General features: G+C 42.4%; 1 protein-coding gene across 2 annotated transcripts in view; it reads right to left on the bottom strand.

The window, feature by feature from the left end:
- The window catches only part of RCL1 (RNA terminal phosphate cyclase like 1), a 395,384-nt gene extending 391,417 nt beyond the window's left edge, over positions 1-3,967 (bottom strand). Inside the window, exon 1 of one of the 2 annotated variants that reach the window (XM_078675710.1) lies at positions 3,723-3,967. In XM_078675710.1, the coding sequence (XP_078531836.1) occupies positions 3,723-3,855 (133 nt within the window). In that variant the 5' untranslated portion in view covers positions 3,856-3,967. The remainder of the gene's footprint in view (positions 1-3,722) is intronic. The other variant, XM_078675711.1, reaches the window with a different exon arrangement.
- Between the last annotated feature and the right edge of the window lie 12,203 nt (positions 3,968-16,170).

Raw genomic sequence — 16,170 nt, forward strand, 5'->3', positions numbered from 1 at the left:
CGCTCCAGTAATAAATCAAGCGTGCGGCACACTTACTGATACCATCCGCTGACTGCTATTTTTAAACTCTGCAGGTCTCTGAAGTATCCGGCCTGAGCGTTCTCATGAGGTCCTCTGCAGGCGGCTTGCATTGGGGGAAAGGAGCAGCTTGATTGAGGGTCTGCTTGAAGCAGAAATCAGCAGTGACCGCGGAGTTGAGTTACAAGCACCCTATAAAGCAGACTTTATTGGGGGAAGCTGAGATGCCTGCTGCTTCCACTGGTTCCGTGGTCTGCTGGATCTTGCCTTCTGTCGCTTTACTTTTCCATTCTATCCTTTATGGGAGCGAAGGTTGTTTTTAGTTTGCAGATAGTGTTTTCAGATGTACCTTGACATAATTTCTTTAAATATGGGTTTTGTCGTTGTTGGCCCCTTTGAGGGGCCGGCTGTCGGGCTTCAATGTAGCCACACATAATCTTAGTGCTTGCTGCAATGTGTTCTCCACCACTGGCATGAGCTCATTTTTAAAACATTTTCCTGTTTCCTTTCTAGGGTAATCCTCCTAATGCCGAAGTACTTTCCAAAAAGCCCTAAAGTGCACTTTAAAAAGTTCATGAGTAGAAAGAACAGTTGCATGGAACTCTGGCGTTTTTGTGCTACTACTCTGATAACTCCTCTTGTTAAGCTTCTGGGCGTGGATGACTATAAGCTGGCTCTGCCATTGTATGTTCAGTCCTAGGGGTCAGGGGACGATGGCTGCTGCTAGCTGTGCAGAACAACCCCCTGCTTAGAGGCCTGCTCAGTCTTCACTGTCGCTCCTTGCATCCCCGGATAACCTTTCACTGCAGCATTTCCGATCTGAAATAATGTTGTGAAATATGCCACCAGGGGACCTGTGACCTCAGGAGCAGGTACCACGTCCAGTATTAATGGCTTCTATTTCTGACTCAGTTGGTAGATTGAAAAGGCTCGTGTGTTTGCAGGTAAATGTTTCCTTTCTGCTCGAGAGCCTAGAATGATTCTCCCCACATAACGGTGGAAGAGAAGATATATTTTCGGATGTATCTGCGTTACCTATCTGTTTAAAGGTTAATGCCTTTCACTCACTAGCCCCTTCTGTTTTTAGGTTTGGCTTGGGCTTGAGGTCCCAAGGACTCTTAACGTCCCTTCAGAAGGCATTTAGGAACCTACATGTGTGATTGTGGCGCCGCGGCCAGGGCGACTGACGCTGGAATCTGGGGATCAGGGTTCGATCCCCGGCTCCGGCGGCAGGTTAGCCCAGCACCATGTGACTCTGGGCAATAGCTTGCTTAATCTTCCCGACGGCCCCCAGCGCCTAGAGACCCTTACGGGTGATTGTGCGCTTTACAAATGTGGATTATTATTAAGATGAGTGCTTGTTGGTGAGGCCTGGATGTGGCAGGTATAGGTCTGATGTTCTGGAACAGGTTTCATTTTTAGGTCTCGCTGGTGATGTAGCGCGAAAGCACTATCGCCAGCGAGATCTATTGTGACTGACTTGCTTGCCAAGTGGTACAGACCAGTGCACGAGCAGATTGTGGTCTGTGGACGCGCACGTCCACCACCACCATGTCCTCCACCACCACCACACCCACCTCCACCACGAGGCCACCTCACTCCATCTCCCTCACTCTGACGCCCTCACTATCTGTCTATCGCCCTCACTCTATCTATCGCCCTCACTCTATCGCATCAGCACAGCATCACTCAGGGGCACCACAGCATCACTCAGGGGCACCACAGCATCACTCAGGGGCACCACAGCATCACTCAGGGGCACCACAGCATCACTCAGGGGCACCACAGCATCACTATGGGGCACCACAGCATCACTATGGGGCACCACAGCATCACTGAATGCCACAGCATCCCTCGTCGCCACATCACTCAGCGCCACCATTCAACAACTGGTTCAAATATGTTCTCTCAATGTTTCAAGCTTTGTTACAAATTACACAAAAAGAGGTTAATATTTCACTTCTGTTCTTGGATTTGTCACAATAAAATACACTGAACATAATCTTCACAAAAGTTATTTACAAAAGTTTAAGCTATTGCCATTATAAATTACAATAGCTTTTATTTAAGTATTAATTATTAAAAAAATAAAAGCCATTGTTATTTGTAATAGCAATACATCTAAGTCATGTAATTACAACACATATTACATTACAAATGCTATAAGTGTCACATTTGCGAAAGTTAAAACTATTGGCATTGTAAATGACAAAGCTATTAATTTCGCTATTTTCAAAACCAACACAAATAAAAAATGTGTCATTTACAATACCAACGGCTCAAACTTTCCTAATGCGAGACCTATTGCATTGCAAATGCTTGTTGCAAGTGGCAAGTATGTTAAACAAGTTAAATAGTTGGTGCTGTTTAAAGCATTAGATTGGGCATAAGCTGTTGTGAGCGAGTCATATCTATGCTGGGAGCGTGTATGGTGTTCAATCCAATGTTGTGGATTTTTGGGCAAAATATCTTTCGTTGGGTAGCTTCAGTTTATAAGCTATGGTATACATAGAAATGCATAATACACGCATGACATTCCAAAAACAGTATCACGGAACAAATAAAGACAGCCAAGTTCTCTGAGGTTTCAACTGTTTCCAGTCTTAGCACGGTTTTGCAAACACCACATGATGGTCATGTGACAGAAGCATCCTGCTTTTTTTGCAGCTGAGAAAAAACTGTCTACTTGGTTAAAACAGAGCCTTGTGTACTCATAATTAAAATGCTGGCCAAATAGCTTGTAGCACTGGAATATGATGACGCTGCCCAAAAAAAATTGTTGACAGAGGTTCCCCGCTAAGGCAGATTCGAAATTCAAAAACACAAGGTTCCTCGCAGAAAGGTAACATTTAGGGTTGTATTTAACAAGCAGATCAGGTCATGCCACCCATGTCGACCTCCGAATCGGGTACATCCATGTAACAGAGCAATGCTATGAGGTAGAGTCCTTATGAAAAGGTAAACACAGACAATGGAGTTGAGCCAGCACGGGCTGCTTCTAGAAATGGCAATAAAGGAATAACTAAATTTAATATAAGAGTAACCCCCTGGACCCGGGTACCCAATTTGGCAAACAATAACATGGAGGAGGTTCGACGGTAAACGCAATCGATTGAACGCGAATAAGCGATACATGTTCGCAAACATATGCCCAGTATAGCCGAGCGACCACGAAACAACGTGTCCTTGTTTACAATCGAAAGAGAAAGAGTTTGTTCGCGATGGAGAGCGACAAAGGGGGCGCAACAAGAACAGCGACTTACATACAGTATGATAAATCACTGCCTGCGCAGTCTCCGTTTGTGCCTGCGAGTACAGCGTCAGACCGTCTGCATTACTCAGATCTTTCGAAACTTACATGAATGACAATAACCAACATTGTTAAATTAAGTAGTGTGAGCGCAACGAGGACAGAATGCCACCTTCCCGGCCGCGCCGGGGTATGCGGATCTAACGTCCATCATCGCACATTCCCTTTTCAAGCGAAGCATGTTTCTCTTCTTATTCCACGAGGTTTCTACAAGTCAGTAACTCGGGTCATGCAAAACACCGAGCATGATATACTCGTTGTCGTTGATAAACAACTCTAACACAGCCCAGACTCCCAAGATGGGCAGATATTGAACCTCCCTCCACGCCCTCGGCAGCACACACGAACAAACGCCTGTTGCACACGTGCCTCCGCGAAACAGACGCTGCTGTACCTCGGATGCCCGGGCTCTCCTCTTTGGCCCTGATACCGCGAATCTTCACAGGCTTTCCGCTCAAACTGGCCAGCACGATCCTCTGGCGGAAGAAGTTGCAGCCTTCATAGCAGAGACAGTGCGCGGCGGCCATGGCAAAGAGGAACTGCTGCTTCTGGCCTCAACGGGCTCCACTCCAGCTGCTGCAGATCTCAAAAGCGCGCCCACGTGCTGCCTCGGCTGCCAGGGTGGGAGCTGGAGCGCTGAGGTCAGGTGTAACTCAACGAGGAGTGTCGAAATAAAAGATGACTCGCCTGCGGTGTACTGCATGGCTGCCATTTTGAAATGTCACTGTGTCCGTTTTAGCAAAGCGATTGGTCGTTAAAGCAACCGCAAAACGGAATGGATGAAGTATTAATGAACAATGTTGGTCGCTTTTCCAAACACATTGGGAAACATGACATTTATGATTCAAAGTCCGGAATAATTATCAAATTATTCCATTAAAAACGTGTAACTTAATTGAAACCACAGAAACCCCTATTTGATGTACAGAAGATTACTTCTAAACCTCAATTAAGGTGAAGTCATCCAAAGGTAGTCGTAAATAATATGTGCGTCAGAGCAGCCTTGGTAATGGCTTCGCCGATGTCATGCACCAGAGACGGCGCGCAGCCATGTTGGAACAGGAATGCATACTGCCCAGCAGTCCACTTATGTCAGGGGCACTATGTTATTAACAAGCATTGGCAAAGCTTATTTATTTATTTATGCGATTTTATATAGCGCGAACTTTACCCGAAGGTGTCAGAGCGCTTTACATAAGGACCAGTTTAAAAACATAAGGACTTAGGATTACATGCGTTACATAAAGGATACAAACAGAAAAAAATTGCAAATGTACAAGATGTAAAGCCACACAAGGAGATACAAATGGATATTCTCTAAGAGTCACATAGGAATGGTAGATAGTACAAAGGTCTACTGCATATACTAGTGATTAGAGTTATCTCTATATACATAGGGAAGGGATATGACTGGATATACTCTAAGAGTCACATAGGAATGGTAGAGAGCACAGCGGTCTACTGCATATACTAGTGATTACAGTTATCTCTATATACATAGGGTAGGGATATGACTGGATATACTCTAAGTGTTTAAACACAAGAAAACCTAGGGGTCTAGAATATGGTACCTTTCGTACACTTAAACCGCAGCGCCAGCTTACTGGAAAACTCTAGTAGGGGTGGAAAACAGATGCAACTGAAATGAAGAGGTGTAAGTGATTGTAACAAAGAAACCCGCTCGGTTTTGAGGATTCCCATCAAACACTTGTATGATCAAATTCTATCATTTGGTCATCCTCAGGGGTCTGGCGTCTCTAGATCATTGAGACCCAAAAGTCCCCTGTAGTTGAGCGGGGTCAATGCCCACAAGCACTCAGTAACCAGTGATAGACTGAAGATGGGTATAGGTGCAGTGCAAAACTAAAAAAAGTGGTGAATTTAAAATAGAATAGAGGGCAGAAAAATAGATTTATTAGGACGCTGTCCTCTTCCTAATTAAAATCAACATGAACAGTGCAAGGATGCAGTATGGAAGCAAATTACTGCATGTCAGGCCAACATGTTTCAACCTCAAAGGGAAGGACCCAAGGTTTTCATCAGGGCCCTGTTCACAACGTTGCTACTGCGTAGTGAGAAACAAATAATTACAAATATTACAGATCCAGTGTAATAACCAACAAAAGGATACAGCGTTTGGGTTCAAAACTCCGCCGTACAGAAGGTTCCAAACAGTGATCTACAAGAACAACACAGACACCCCAAATATCAGAACATCTCATATTTAAATCCTACAACCACCAGTGTTAATAAGGGTCAAAAAGTACCACTCACCCTATTCTGCCGGGGAGTAGACCTCACCTCACCTGGACTCTAACTCAGGAAAAAAGGGGAGGCCACGCTCTAAAAAGGAAATACGAGGCATCAGGAGTGGAATACAGTGCAGAGGTGTACTACCCTGCTTAACATATTCTCCCTCCACACGATCTGTCAAGCCTCTATTCCTAAATATACTTATTCGAACAACTAACTCAAGAAAAACTAGCTCTACCTCATACCAATCCTCTCAACTTATAGTTATTGACCTATATAATGGTCAATGAATTATGGTCAATTAATGTAAACATAAGTACATCAAAGTACTACTCTTAATACACTGTCAGGTGAAAAGGTCCCAGTGTAATCACAGAAACGGCATGCCAGGCAAAACTACTCGTATAAGCCCCAGTCTGTCCGTGCCAAACCTTACCTCTCCGTCGTTGCCCCAGTCAAACGCTGAGTCAGGGGGAGGCAACGAACGCGAGAAGTGCCGGTCATTAAAAACCGATGTCGGGCCCCGCCCAAAGGGACGTGCCCTCCGCTCCCGTCAATCGCGGGTCGTGTAACAGTACTAACCGCTTTTGTTGGAAAACGGCGCCGCCATTGCTTGTTTACACCGCGAGCCTCACCAGTGATTGTGTGTATGGCTAAGCGCATGCGCAGTGGTGATTGACAGAGTCGCGCGAGACTCGCGAACTACAGTATGACGTCAATCACGTCTCTCCTGTAGTTCGCCCCACTCCGAAAGCCCAAGGGGAATAGGAACAGCGCTGTAGGCATAAAGAACCTTCTCTCTTATGCTAAGGACTGTGTAGGCAAAGTGTTAGTATACCAGAACAACATAGTCCACACTCTCAGCTGTATGGAAAACTCCCCAGTTATATTTAAGAAACGCTGCGCCTCTTCCTATAAATTCAGATAAAGCCCGCCTGGTAGGGATCCCAATGGGGGCTTCAAACTTACTAAATTTGCTGAGGGTGACCACTCACGAGTTGAAAAACAGACAGTGTCTCCGTGAAAAGTCTCTAGGCAACCAGTACCCTGAAAACCCTTAGAATTACGCACAGCATGTGTGGTGCTAATGGACAGTACTACCAGGGTCCTTACAGAGTGGTCCAAGGGATTTCGTCATTGAGTCCCTGGCTCTCTAAACGTAATACATAGATCCATTTCTGTTCTTTCAAATAAAGAAACCGTGTAGGGTTCATAACATGATTGGGTATGAATGGTTTCTCTAAGACAACCCAACTGAACTCGTCCTCTTTGTGGTTGAGCTCCAAAAAGTGTTTGGTTAGTTTGGACACCGTTTTCTTACATTTGAAAGAACTTTTGTGTTCCAGCATGCGGGTGCGTACTTTACGGGTTGTCATGCCCACATATCTTTTGTTGCACGGGCAAGTGAGAATGTATATTACATTTATGCTGTTACAGTTGGAAAAATGCTTTAGAATCCACGGGCGCCCAGTCCCTATATCTATTTGGCTTGTCTTCTGTGTCAACCCACACATTGAGCACCCACCACAAGGGTGGTGCCCCTGTACCGGTGGTAGTTGCCACAGAGTGTCATTAGTCTCCCGCCGTACTTCACGTGGCCGGGTGTGTATTAAGCAATCCTTTAGATTTTTAGAGCGCTTGAAAGCGAACAGTGGGGGTTCAATCTTATCTGTGGTACTGTTAAGAATGCGCCAATGGCGTCTGACAATTTTCTGCACTTGATTGGATTTCTCATTGAAAGTACTGACAAAAGTCAGTCTGGTTAAAGGTGACTTCTCCACCGGTATCTCCAGGAGGGCTTCGCGGTTGTTATTGCTTGCTCGTTTCAATGAGCGCCTTACCAGGGTGGTGGGATAATGTCGAACCTGCAGTTGTCGACAAAGATTGTCAGCATGTTTGCTATAGGTCTCATGAGTGGAACAGTTCCTGCGAACCCGGAGAAACTGTCCATATGGGAGGTTCTCACGCAAGGACCTAGGGTGTTGACTCTCGAACAGTAAAAGAGAGTTCCTGGCCATGGGCTTGCGGAAAAGTTCACTTTGCAGGCCCTCAGATGTTGCAAAAATTGAGAGGTCCAGAAAAGTGATCCTCTCCTTGTTCGTCTCGATCGTGAATTTCAAGAATCTATTCCGGCTATTCAGCCATTCATGAAAGCTCACAAGGGACTCTTCATTACCACGCCATACCATGAAAATATCATCGATATAGCGTTTATAACAAACAATTGATGGTAAGAAAGGGTTGTCAGATGCTAGTATTTCCTGTTGTTCAAAAGTATGAACATATAAATTAGCCAAGCTCGGCGCAAAAATGCTGCCCATGCTTGTCCCAGCGATTTGTAGGTACAGATTTTCTTCGTACCTAAAATAATTCTCTTTCATCGCCATTCTTGCTAGCGTCATTATGAAAGGAACCGGTGTAATGGTATCCAAGGTGGCGGAATTCAAGATGGAACATATGGCGTTCAGAGTGTCATCTTGGGGGATGGAAGTGTATAGGGATACAACATCCAGAAATTCTTGAGACCCATAGTGTTGACCATGCCTTCCTATTTAAAGGACACGAAAGATGTCTTGCGCCTGCTGCCAGGTATTGATTTCAACCAAGAGACTGACATTCTTGTGTCTATGGATGTTGTATCCCTATACGTCGGTTTTTAATGACCGGCACTTCTCGCGTTCGTTGCCTCCCCCTGACTCAGCGTTTGACTGGGGCAACGACGGAGAGGTAAGGTTTGGCACGGACAGACTGGGGCTTATACGAGTAGTTTTGCCTGGCATGCCGTTTCTTTGATTACACTGGGACCTTTTCACCTGACAGTGTATTAAGAGTAGTACTTTGATGTACTTATGTTTACATTAATTGACCATAATTCATTGACCATTATATAGGTCAATAACTATAAGTTGAGAGGATTGGTATGAGGTAGAGCTAGTTTTTCTTGAGTTAGTTGTTCGAATAAGTATATTTAGGAATAGAGGCTTGACAGATCGTGTGGAGGGAGAATATGTTAAGCAGGGTAGTACACCTCTGCACTGTATTCCACTCCTGATGCCTCGTATTTCCTTTTTAGAGCGTGGCCTCCCCTTTTTTCCTGAGTTAGAGTCCAGGTGAGGTGAGGTCTACTCCCCGGCAGAATAGGGTGAGTGGTACTTTTTGACCCTTATTAACACTGGTGGTTGTAGGATTTAAATATGAGATGTTCTGATATTTGGGGTGTCTGTGTTGTTCTTGTAGATCACTGTTTGGAACCTTCTGTACGGCGGAGTTTTGAACCCAAACGCTGTATCCTTTTGTTGGTTATTACACTGGATCTGTAATATTTGTAATTATTTGTTTCTCACTACGCAGTAGCAACGTTGTGAACAGGGCCCTGATGAAAACCTTGGGTCCTTCCCTTTGAGGTTGAAACATGTTGGCCTGACATGCAGTAATTTGCTTCCATACTGCATCCTTGCACTGTTCATGTTGATTTTAATTAGGAAGAGGACAGCGTCCTAATAAATCTATTTTTCTGCCCTCTATTCTATTTTAAATTCACCACTTTTTTTAGTTTTGCACTGCACCTATACCCATCTTCAGTCTATCACTGGTTACTGAGTGCTTGTGGGCATTGACCCCGCTCAACTACAGGGGACTTTTGGGTCTCAATGATCTAGAGACGCCAGACCCCTGAGGATGACCAAATGATAGAATTTGATCATACAAGTGTTTGATGGGAATCCTCAAAACCGAGCGGGTTTCTTTGTTACAATCACTTACACCTCTTCATTTCAGTTGCATCTGTTTTCCACCCCTACTAGAGTTTTCCAGTAAGCTGGCGCTGCGGTTTAAGTGTACGAAAGGTACCATATTCTAGACCCCTAGGTTTTCTTGTGTTTAAATTATTGCATTGGGGGTTCAACCTAGGCTTGGTCGTTAAACTCCCCTTAGACCCTGTTCTCCTGTTTTTGTTATACTCTAAGTGTCACATAGGAATGGTAGATAGTACAAAGGTCTACTGCATATACTAGTGATTAGAGTTATCTCTATATACATAGGGAAGGGATACAAATGGATATACTCTAAGAGTCACATAGGAATGGTAGAGAGCACAACGGTCTACTGCATATACTAGTGATTAGAGATATCTCTATATACATAGGGAAGGGATATGACTGGATATACTCTAAGAGTCACATAGGAATGGTAGAGAGCACAGCGGGAATAGGGAAACCTATTGACTTTGTGATTTTTTTTACATGTTGCACAGCAGCTGAGTTACTGTGCAACATACCCCTGCTGTGAAACATAGTTAAAAGTAAAACTGTTGTGAAGCGCCAAATAATTTCGAGAAATGCCATGTCGCAAATACCGGCTTCTGTAATTCTGAAGGAATGCTACTGTACCAACATACCATTAACTATGTGAGTTTGTGTGCAACGTTAAATAAACGTCTCCCAAATTCACTTCATTCCCAAGTATAACGCACAATTGTATTTATTTTACCTTCCAACGTTCATGGCTAAGAACATTGCAGGTTGGAAAATAACAGAGCTCCATTTTCGGGGTCAGTCTTTTATTTCCATTACGTTATTAAAACATAAATGCCTCCTGCGCATACCACACGGGCAGAACGGTAACAAAACAATGCAAGACAATTGCCTGATGGAACTTGTTTCTAGCTTTGCTTATCCTTCTACATATATACTTTATAGCAGATTCCATTTAAAGTCTTTACTGTGACCAGAGGTTATAGCTGTTCACATATTTATTTAGATTTGTATGCCTATATAGCGAGAGATTGAACATAAACGATGGTTTTTGCTAATGAGTGTTCAGAAAATATGATCGTGTTCATTTATTCGATTATGTGTTTGCAATAGGGGTCTTTATACCAATCCAAAATGATTTATTTAATGAAACTGGCAGAGAGAAAGTCGAATCGTAACCATAAAGTATTCACATATAAAGGTCCGATGCATCCATAGGAAGCGGATTTCAGAGTATCCCCAATTATTAACTCAATTGTCATGTTCCACTATACAAAGACGGGTCAATCTGTCAGTGCAGACGGCTGTCAGCAAAAGTAATGGCAATAATTGAGCCGCATCAGAGAACAATTTTCTGAGTCCTTTAAAGGGATGAAAGCAGAAAGACTAAGAACCTGATCATTGCGATAATAAATTCAGCAAGGCGTAGAAAAGCAAATGCAAAGAGCCCTGAAGGCCTGCAATGCCAATGTATCACATAAGGTCTGTTATGAGCGTGCAAAGTATGGAGCGCAGTTGTGCTTGACTTCGGTGCTCTCTACTATCCATTCTTCAGATGGGCCTGAAAATGCTAGATTCCCGAAATAATAGTAGTACATTTTTCAGTAGTAGAACTCTGAATTTAGGATTAAGTACACTGACAGCAGATTTGGCAGACTGTACCACACACTATATCCCTGAGGGCGATTTTCAATTTAGTGATCCTCTAAAAGGTAGCAATTTAATGCACCATTATTTAACTTCAAAACACGAGCATATTTGGAGGAAAGTGTAAATGCCTCCTGCGAACAGCAACAAACAAGGAACGGGTAAGGGGCATGCCGCTACAGGATTGAGGTGGTAGAAGGGACGAGCAAGGAGGGCAGGGACTTGCAGCGATGGGATTGAGGTGGTGGGAGGGACGGGCAAGCAACGAAAGGGGAAGGAGCATGTATCAGTGGGAGTGAGATGGTGGGAGGGAGGAGCACACAATAAAGTGTGTGGGCGGTAGAAGGACACTGACTGCCGGAAGCAGTACTTGGTCCAAGCTCCACAGCAAGGACAAAGACGGGAAGCCAAGCAGGAAGCTGGAGGCAGAAGGAGGCACTGACCTACAGGAAGAAAGGAAATGAGCCTGACGTGGGAGCCAAGCAATGTTAAGTAAAGGTAAGTAATGTGGGGTTCAAGCCCCTTTTAAGAATTTATTTGTTCATTGCAAGAGATTTCACAAGCACGGCACAAGTGCAGTGCAGATGAAACCTAAAAACACATTCCAAGAAGGCTTGTTTAAAAGGCAACACCTGGGCTTTGTGAGAATTGCTGCTTATTTCTTATTAAAACACAGGATTAAAGCAGCATTACCTGACTCTTGCTTTCACCTTTGCCTTTACAGTTATATGCTTATATTCCCCAGTATGCTAAGGGCTGTTGGTCATCATTTAGCATATATCGACTGTATTTGCACTTGCAAAGATTGGTGCAAATCTCAAGTCTCAACGGTACCCAAGTGGATGGATCTTTGACTTGAATTGAAGCTTAACATCAGCAATCGAATAGCATATCAATAACAGTGAAGACATTTTGCCCCACAAGAATGAAAGAGTAGAAGATTTGCAAACCGTGAAGGTTCATGAGCAGATTAGCAAGTTAAAAATTCAAATCTGTTGAAGCGGGCCTAAATCAATAATCATTTGGTTACAGCATAAAACTAATTAATCAAAGTAAATCAGAAAAAGCAAATATGAAGCCAAGTTATTGAAGGAATTGTAGGTGAATCATAAAAGATTCGGTTCCCCTGAAAGGAAGCTCCATAATACTAAGCTAAACTTTCGGAAGCGAAGTCGGGGAAGTTTAAGCAGCAAGTGTCAGCAAAATAAAGCCACTAAAACGGTACCAAATTAAGGTTCCCATAAAGGAAATCAGAAAGGGGGCTGCTCAAGAGATTAACTCTATGAGCAGGAGTTAAAGCAACATGGAATCTCAAGAGGCTAAAAGATCATCCACCTTCCAAAGTGACAGGAACAGGTCTAGCTACCTAAGTTGGAGAAACACAATTACACATGAAATTCACCCCCCAAAAAACACACTCCTATGGTCCCACAGAGAAGGAACCAAGAAGAACTAAACATTTATGGTATCAGCCCTCATCTCATGTGTCATACAATGGAATATTTTCAACGCTGCTACCTTCATAGATATCGCACAAGGGAGACTTCTTTTCCACTGAGTCGTCTCACGCATGGTGCTAAGATTCACTGTTCTAAAAAAGCACCAGCAGTGTTGGTTGCAAGTCTATCGACCAACGTAGATAGCCTTCTCATTTCTAGATGATTTCAAACTACTCCTGCAAAGGGAATTATAGCACCATAAATGTCACCTACTGGTTTTTGACGCACTGCACTTAGCTTTTCCTTGAAACCCAATTCCCTGGTCACCTATTTTAACTATATGATACACACTGGGGAACACTAAAGCTAAACAACAGCTCCCAACCTAATTTGAAAGAAGCTTGAAATATGCTTTCCACACACATAATAAACTCTAGGGATAACAGGATAATTTCCTGCAAATATCTGATCGGTATATCCTAAAACCTCAAATCCATGCAGGCATTCTCTCCAAACCATCATCTGAGAATTTCAAAATTTTAATTTTTTCTCATAAAACATAATTTCCCTTGCTGCCGCCAATCCAAAATCAATTTTAGTTGTACTCCAGCTATTTTGTAATGCTCTTTTTGCTTTCCCCACACACACATAGATTCGTGTTTTCCATTCTTTGTTTGCAATGCACGTTCTTCACTTTTACCTTCCAGATCATCAATGAAATCTTTTTTAACCATACTGAATTTACTAGTCAAATTATGTCCATGAGCTTGGGCAGTATCAAGCTTAACTAGAGATCCAAATAAGTGGCAAACAGTGCCTATTTATTTAGCATTGGAATGAGGATTTAAAAATGTTGGTACATGGTTACCTCAGAGAAAACTAAATCATAATTTAATAAATAATAATCAAAATGACCCTAATGATACAAAGGACTAAGAATTATACCAATGGACAGGATAGGCCATAAGTAAGTGGAATATGATGGTAGGTCATGCCCTTTGCGACAGTTGCAGACAGATGGGTACAGACATAACAATCCTTTGCATGCATTAAACAAGTACTCGTACAAAAGATTGTAAAAGACATTAGTTGTGAAATTTTTCTCAGACCTATCTCTATGTAATATTTTCAGATCAAATCTATGTTGATCCTCTATATAAATAATGTTAGATTTAGCATTTGGTGTAACTTGCTCGACAGGTAAACTCAGACCTAGTTGATCTAGAAATGGTTGATACTATGACCACTATTGTTCTAAGTTGGATGACTGAAAGAATCACAATGGTGCCCCTTAAATATGAAAAGAAAAATGCAAAGCTCAAAATTAACATAGAATGAACAATTCTACTTGTTGGTTCTACTTGTGCAGATCTGCAAAACTGTTCATAAATTCACAATGAATATCAAGATCAGTTACTTCAAAGTCAATCCCTTGCCCTGTGTCAATCTTATTCTAAAATGATGCTCCTTCTCTTCTCCAGAAGCCTCGACCCCAAGAGTCTTCACAAAGTTCAATATTAATGTTAATTCTTCCAGAAACGTCAGTTGTCTTCAGATCAGCCAAAAAAATAATAATTCAGAATCAGTCAAATTTTATTGTGGCACCTTTTATCATGGAGGTTTTTCAAAAACAGTTTGTCCGTTCTCAGTTTAGCCTGCTCTTGAATCAACCTCACTTTCAGCAAAGTATATCCATTGAGGAGCTGAGTACCTTCAACTAGGCACACATTTTCTTCTTGATCTTCTGACTACACTGTTCACTTTTACCTTCCAGATCATCAATGAAATCTTTTTTAACCATACTGAATTTACTAGTCAAATTATGTCCATGAGCTTGGGCAGTATCAAGCTTAACTAGAGATCCAAATAAGTGGCAAACAGTGCCTATTTATTTAGCATTGGAATGAGGATTTAAAAATGTTGGTACATGGTTACCTCAGAGAAAACTAAATCATAATTTAATAAATAATAATCAAAATGACCCTAATGATACAAAGGACTAAGAATTATACCAATGGACAGGATAGGCCATAAGTAAGTGGAATATGATGGTAGGTCATGCCCTTTGCGACAGTTGCAGACAGATGGGTACAGACATAACAATCCTTTGCATGCATTAAACAAGTACTCGTACAAAAGATTGTAAAAGACATTAGTTGTGAAATTTTTCTCAGACCTATCTCTATGTAATATTTTCAGATCAAATCTATGTTGATCCTCTATATAAATAATGTTAGATTTAGCATTTGGTGTAACTTGCTCGACAGGTAAACTCAGACCTAGTTGATCTAGAAATGGTTGATACTATGACCACTATTGTTCTAAGTTGGATGACTGAAAGAATCACAATGGTGCCCCTTAAATATGAAAAGAAAAATGCAAAGCTCAAAATTAACATAGAATGAACAATTCTACTTGTTGGTTCTACTTGTGCAGATCTGCAAAACTGTTCATAAATTCACAATGAATATCAAGATCAGTTACTTCAAAGTCAATCCCTTGCCCTGTGTCAATCTTATTCTAAAATGATGCTCCTTCTCTTCTCCAGAAGCCTCGACCCCAAGAGTCTTCACAAAGTTCAATATTAATGTTAATTCTTCCAGAAACGTCAGTTGTCTTCAGATCAGCCAAAAAAATAATAATTCAGAATCAGTCAAATTTTATTGTGGCACCTTTTATCATGGAGGTTTTTCAAAAACAGTTTGTCCGTTCTCAGTTTAGCCTGCTCTTAAATCAACCTCACTTTCAGCAAAGTATATCCATTGAGGAGCTGAGTACCTTCAACTAGGCACACATTTTCTTCTTGATCTTCTGACTACTAGCTGATCACTGTTACATTGCTCACTTGTCTCTGTCTCTTCGTTGATAATGTCCTGGATATGCTCTTCAAACACAGAAACTCTTAGTCTTTCACCCTTCTTTGGCCACTTTTTACTTGTTGCCTCGCTCTGATCGAACTGCTTGTCCCTTCTCCATGTTCAGAATCTGCACTTACAGTTTTATCAGCTTGAGTCACTGTGGCTACTCTTGACTCATTAACCACATGCTTTGTGCTCATCTTGAGTTGGCTTTGACAGACATATGTGCACTCTTGTTCTCCCTCTGAGCACTCTGATTGCCCTGGAGTTCTTCAATTCAGTGGTGGTTGTCCGCATTTCTTCTCCAGCTGGTCTTACTGTCCTGGTATGTGAGGCATGAATCCAGTTCAGAAGGCCTCCACATTTACCAGCAGTGTTTGTTACTAGAATTACCCAGTATGGGCCACACCTTCGGAGATCCAGGCACAATTTCCTCACATGCTTCTTCACCAAAACCCAGTCACCAGGACTGAGGTCATGGCACTGTACTTACCTTGGAAGGTGAGCCGCCAACTCATTCTGGTTAGAGACAAAACGCACCACATCAACCAGGCCTTTGCAGTAGTCAAGAACCATATCATCTGTAATATTTACAAGTTCTGTTTGAAGGCACAGGAGGAAGTCTAATGGCTCTACTCATTAGGATTTCAAGGAAAGACAATCCTGTCATCCGATCTGGGATGCTTCTCAACTCATTATTACCAACGGAAGGACGTAAGGCCACTTTAAAGATGTGGTTGCACACACTGTAGCAAGATGAGATTTCAGCGTGCTGTATATATGTTCCATTATGCCCGAAGCCTCAGGTCTGTAACTATAATGTAACCTCTGATCTACCTGCAAAGCTGCACACAACATTTTCGTCACCTTATTCTTGAAGTGACTTCCACAGT

This window comes from Lissotriton helveticus, chromosome 2_1 (assembly GCF_964261635.1).
Source record: "Lissotriton helveticus chromosome 2_1, aLisHel1.1, whole genome shotgun sequence".
In the NCBI taxonomy this organism is placed as follows: Eukaryota; Metazoa; Chordata; class Amphibia; order Caudata; family Salamandridae; genus Lissotriton; species Lissotriton helveticus.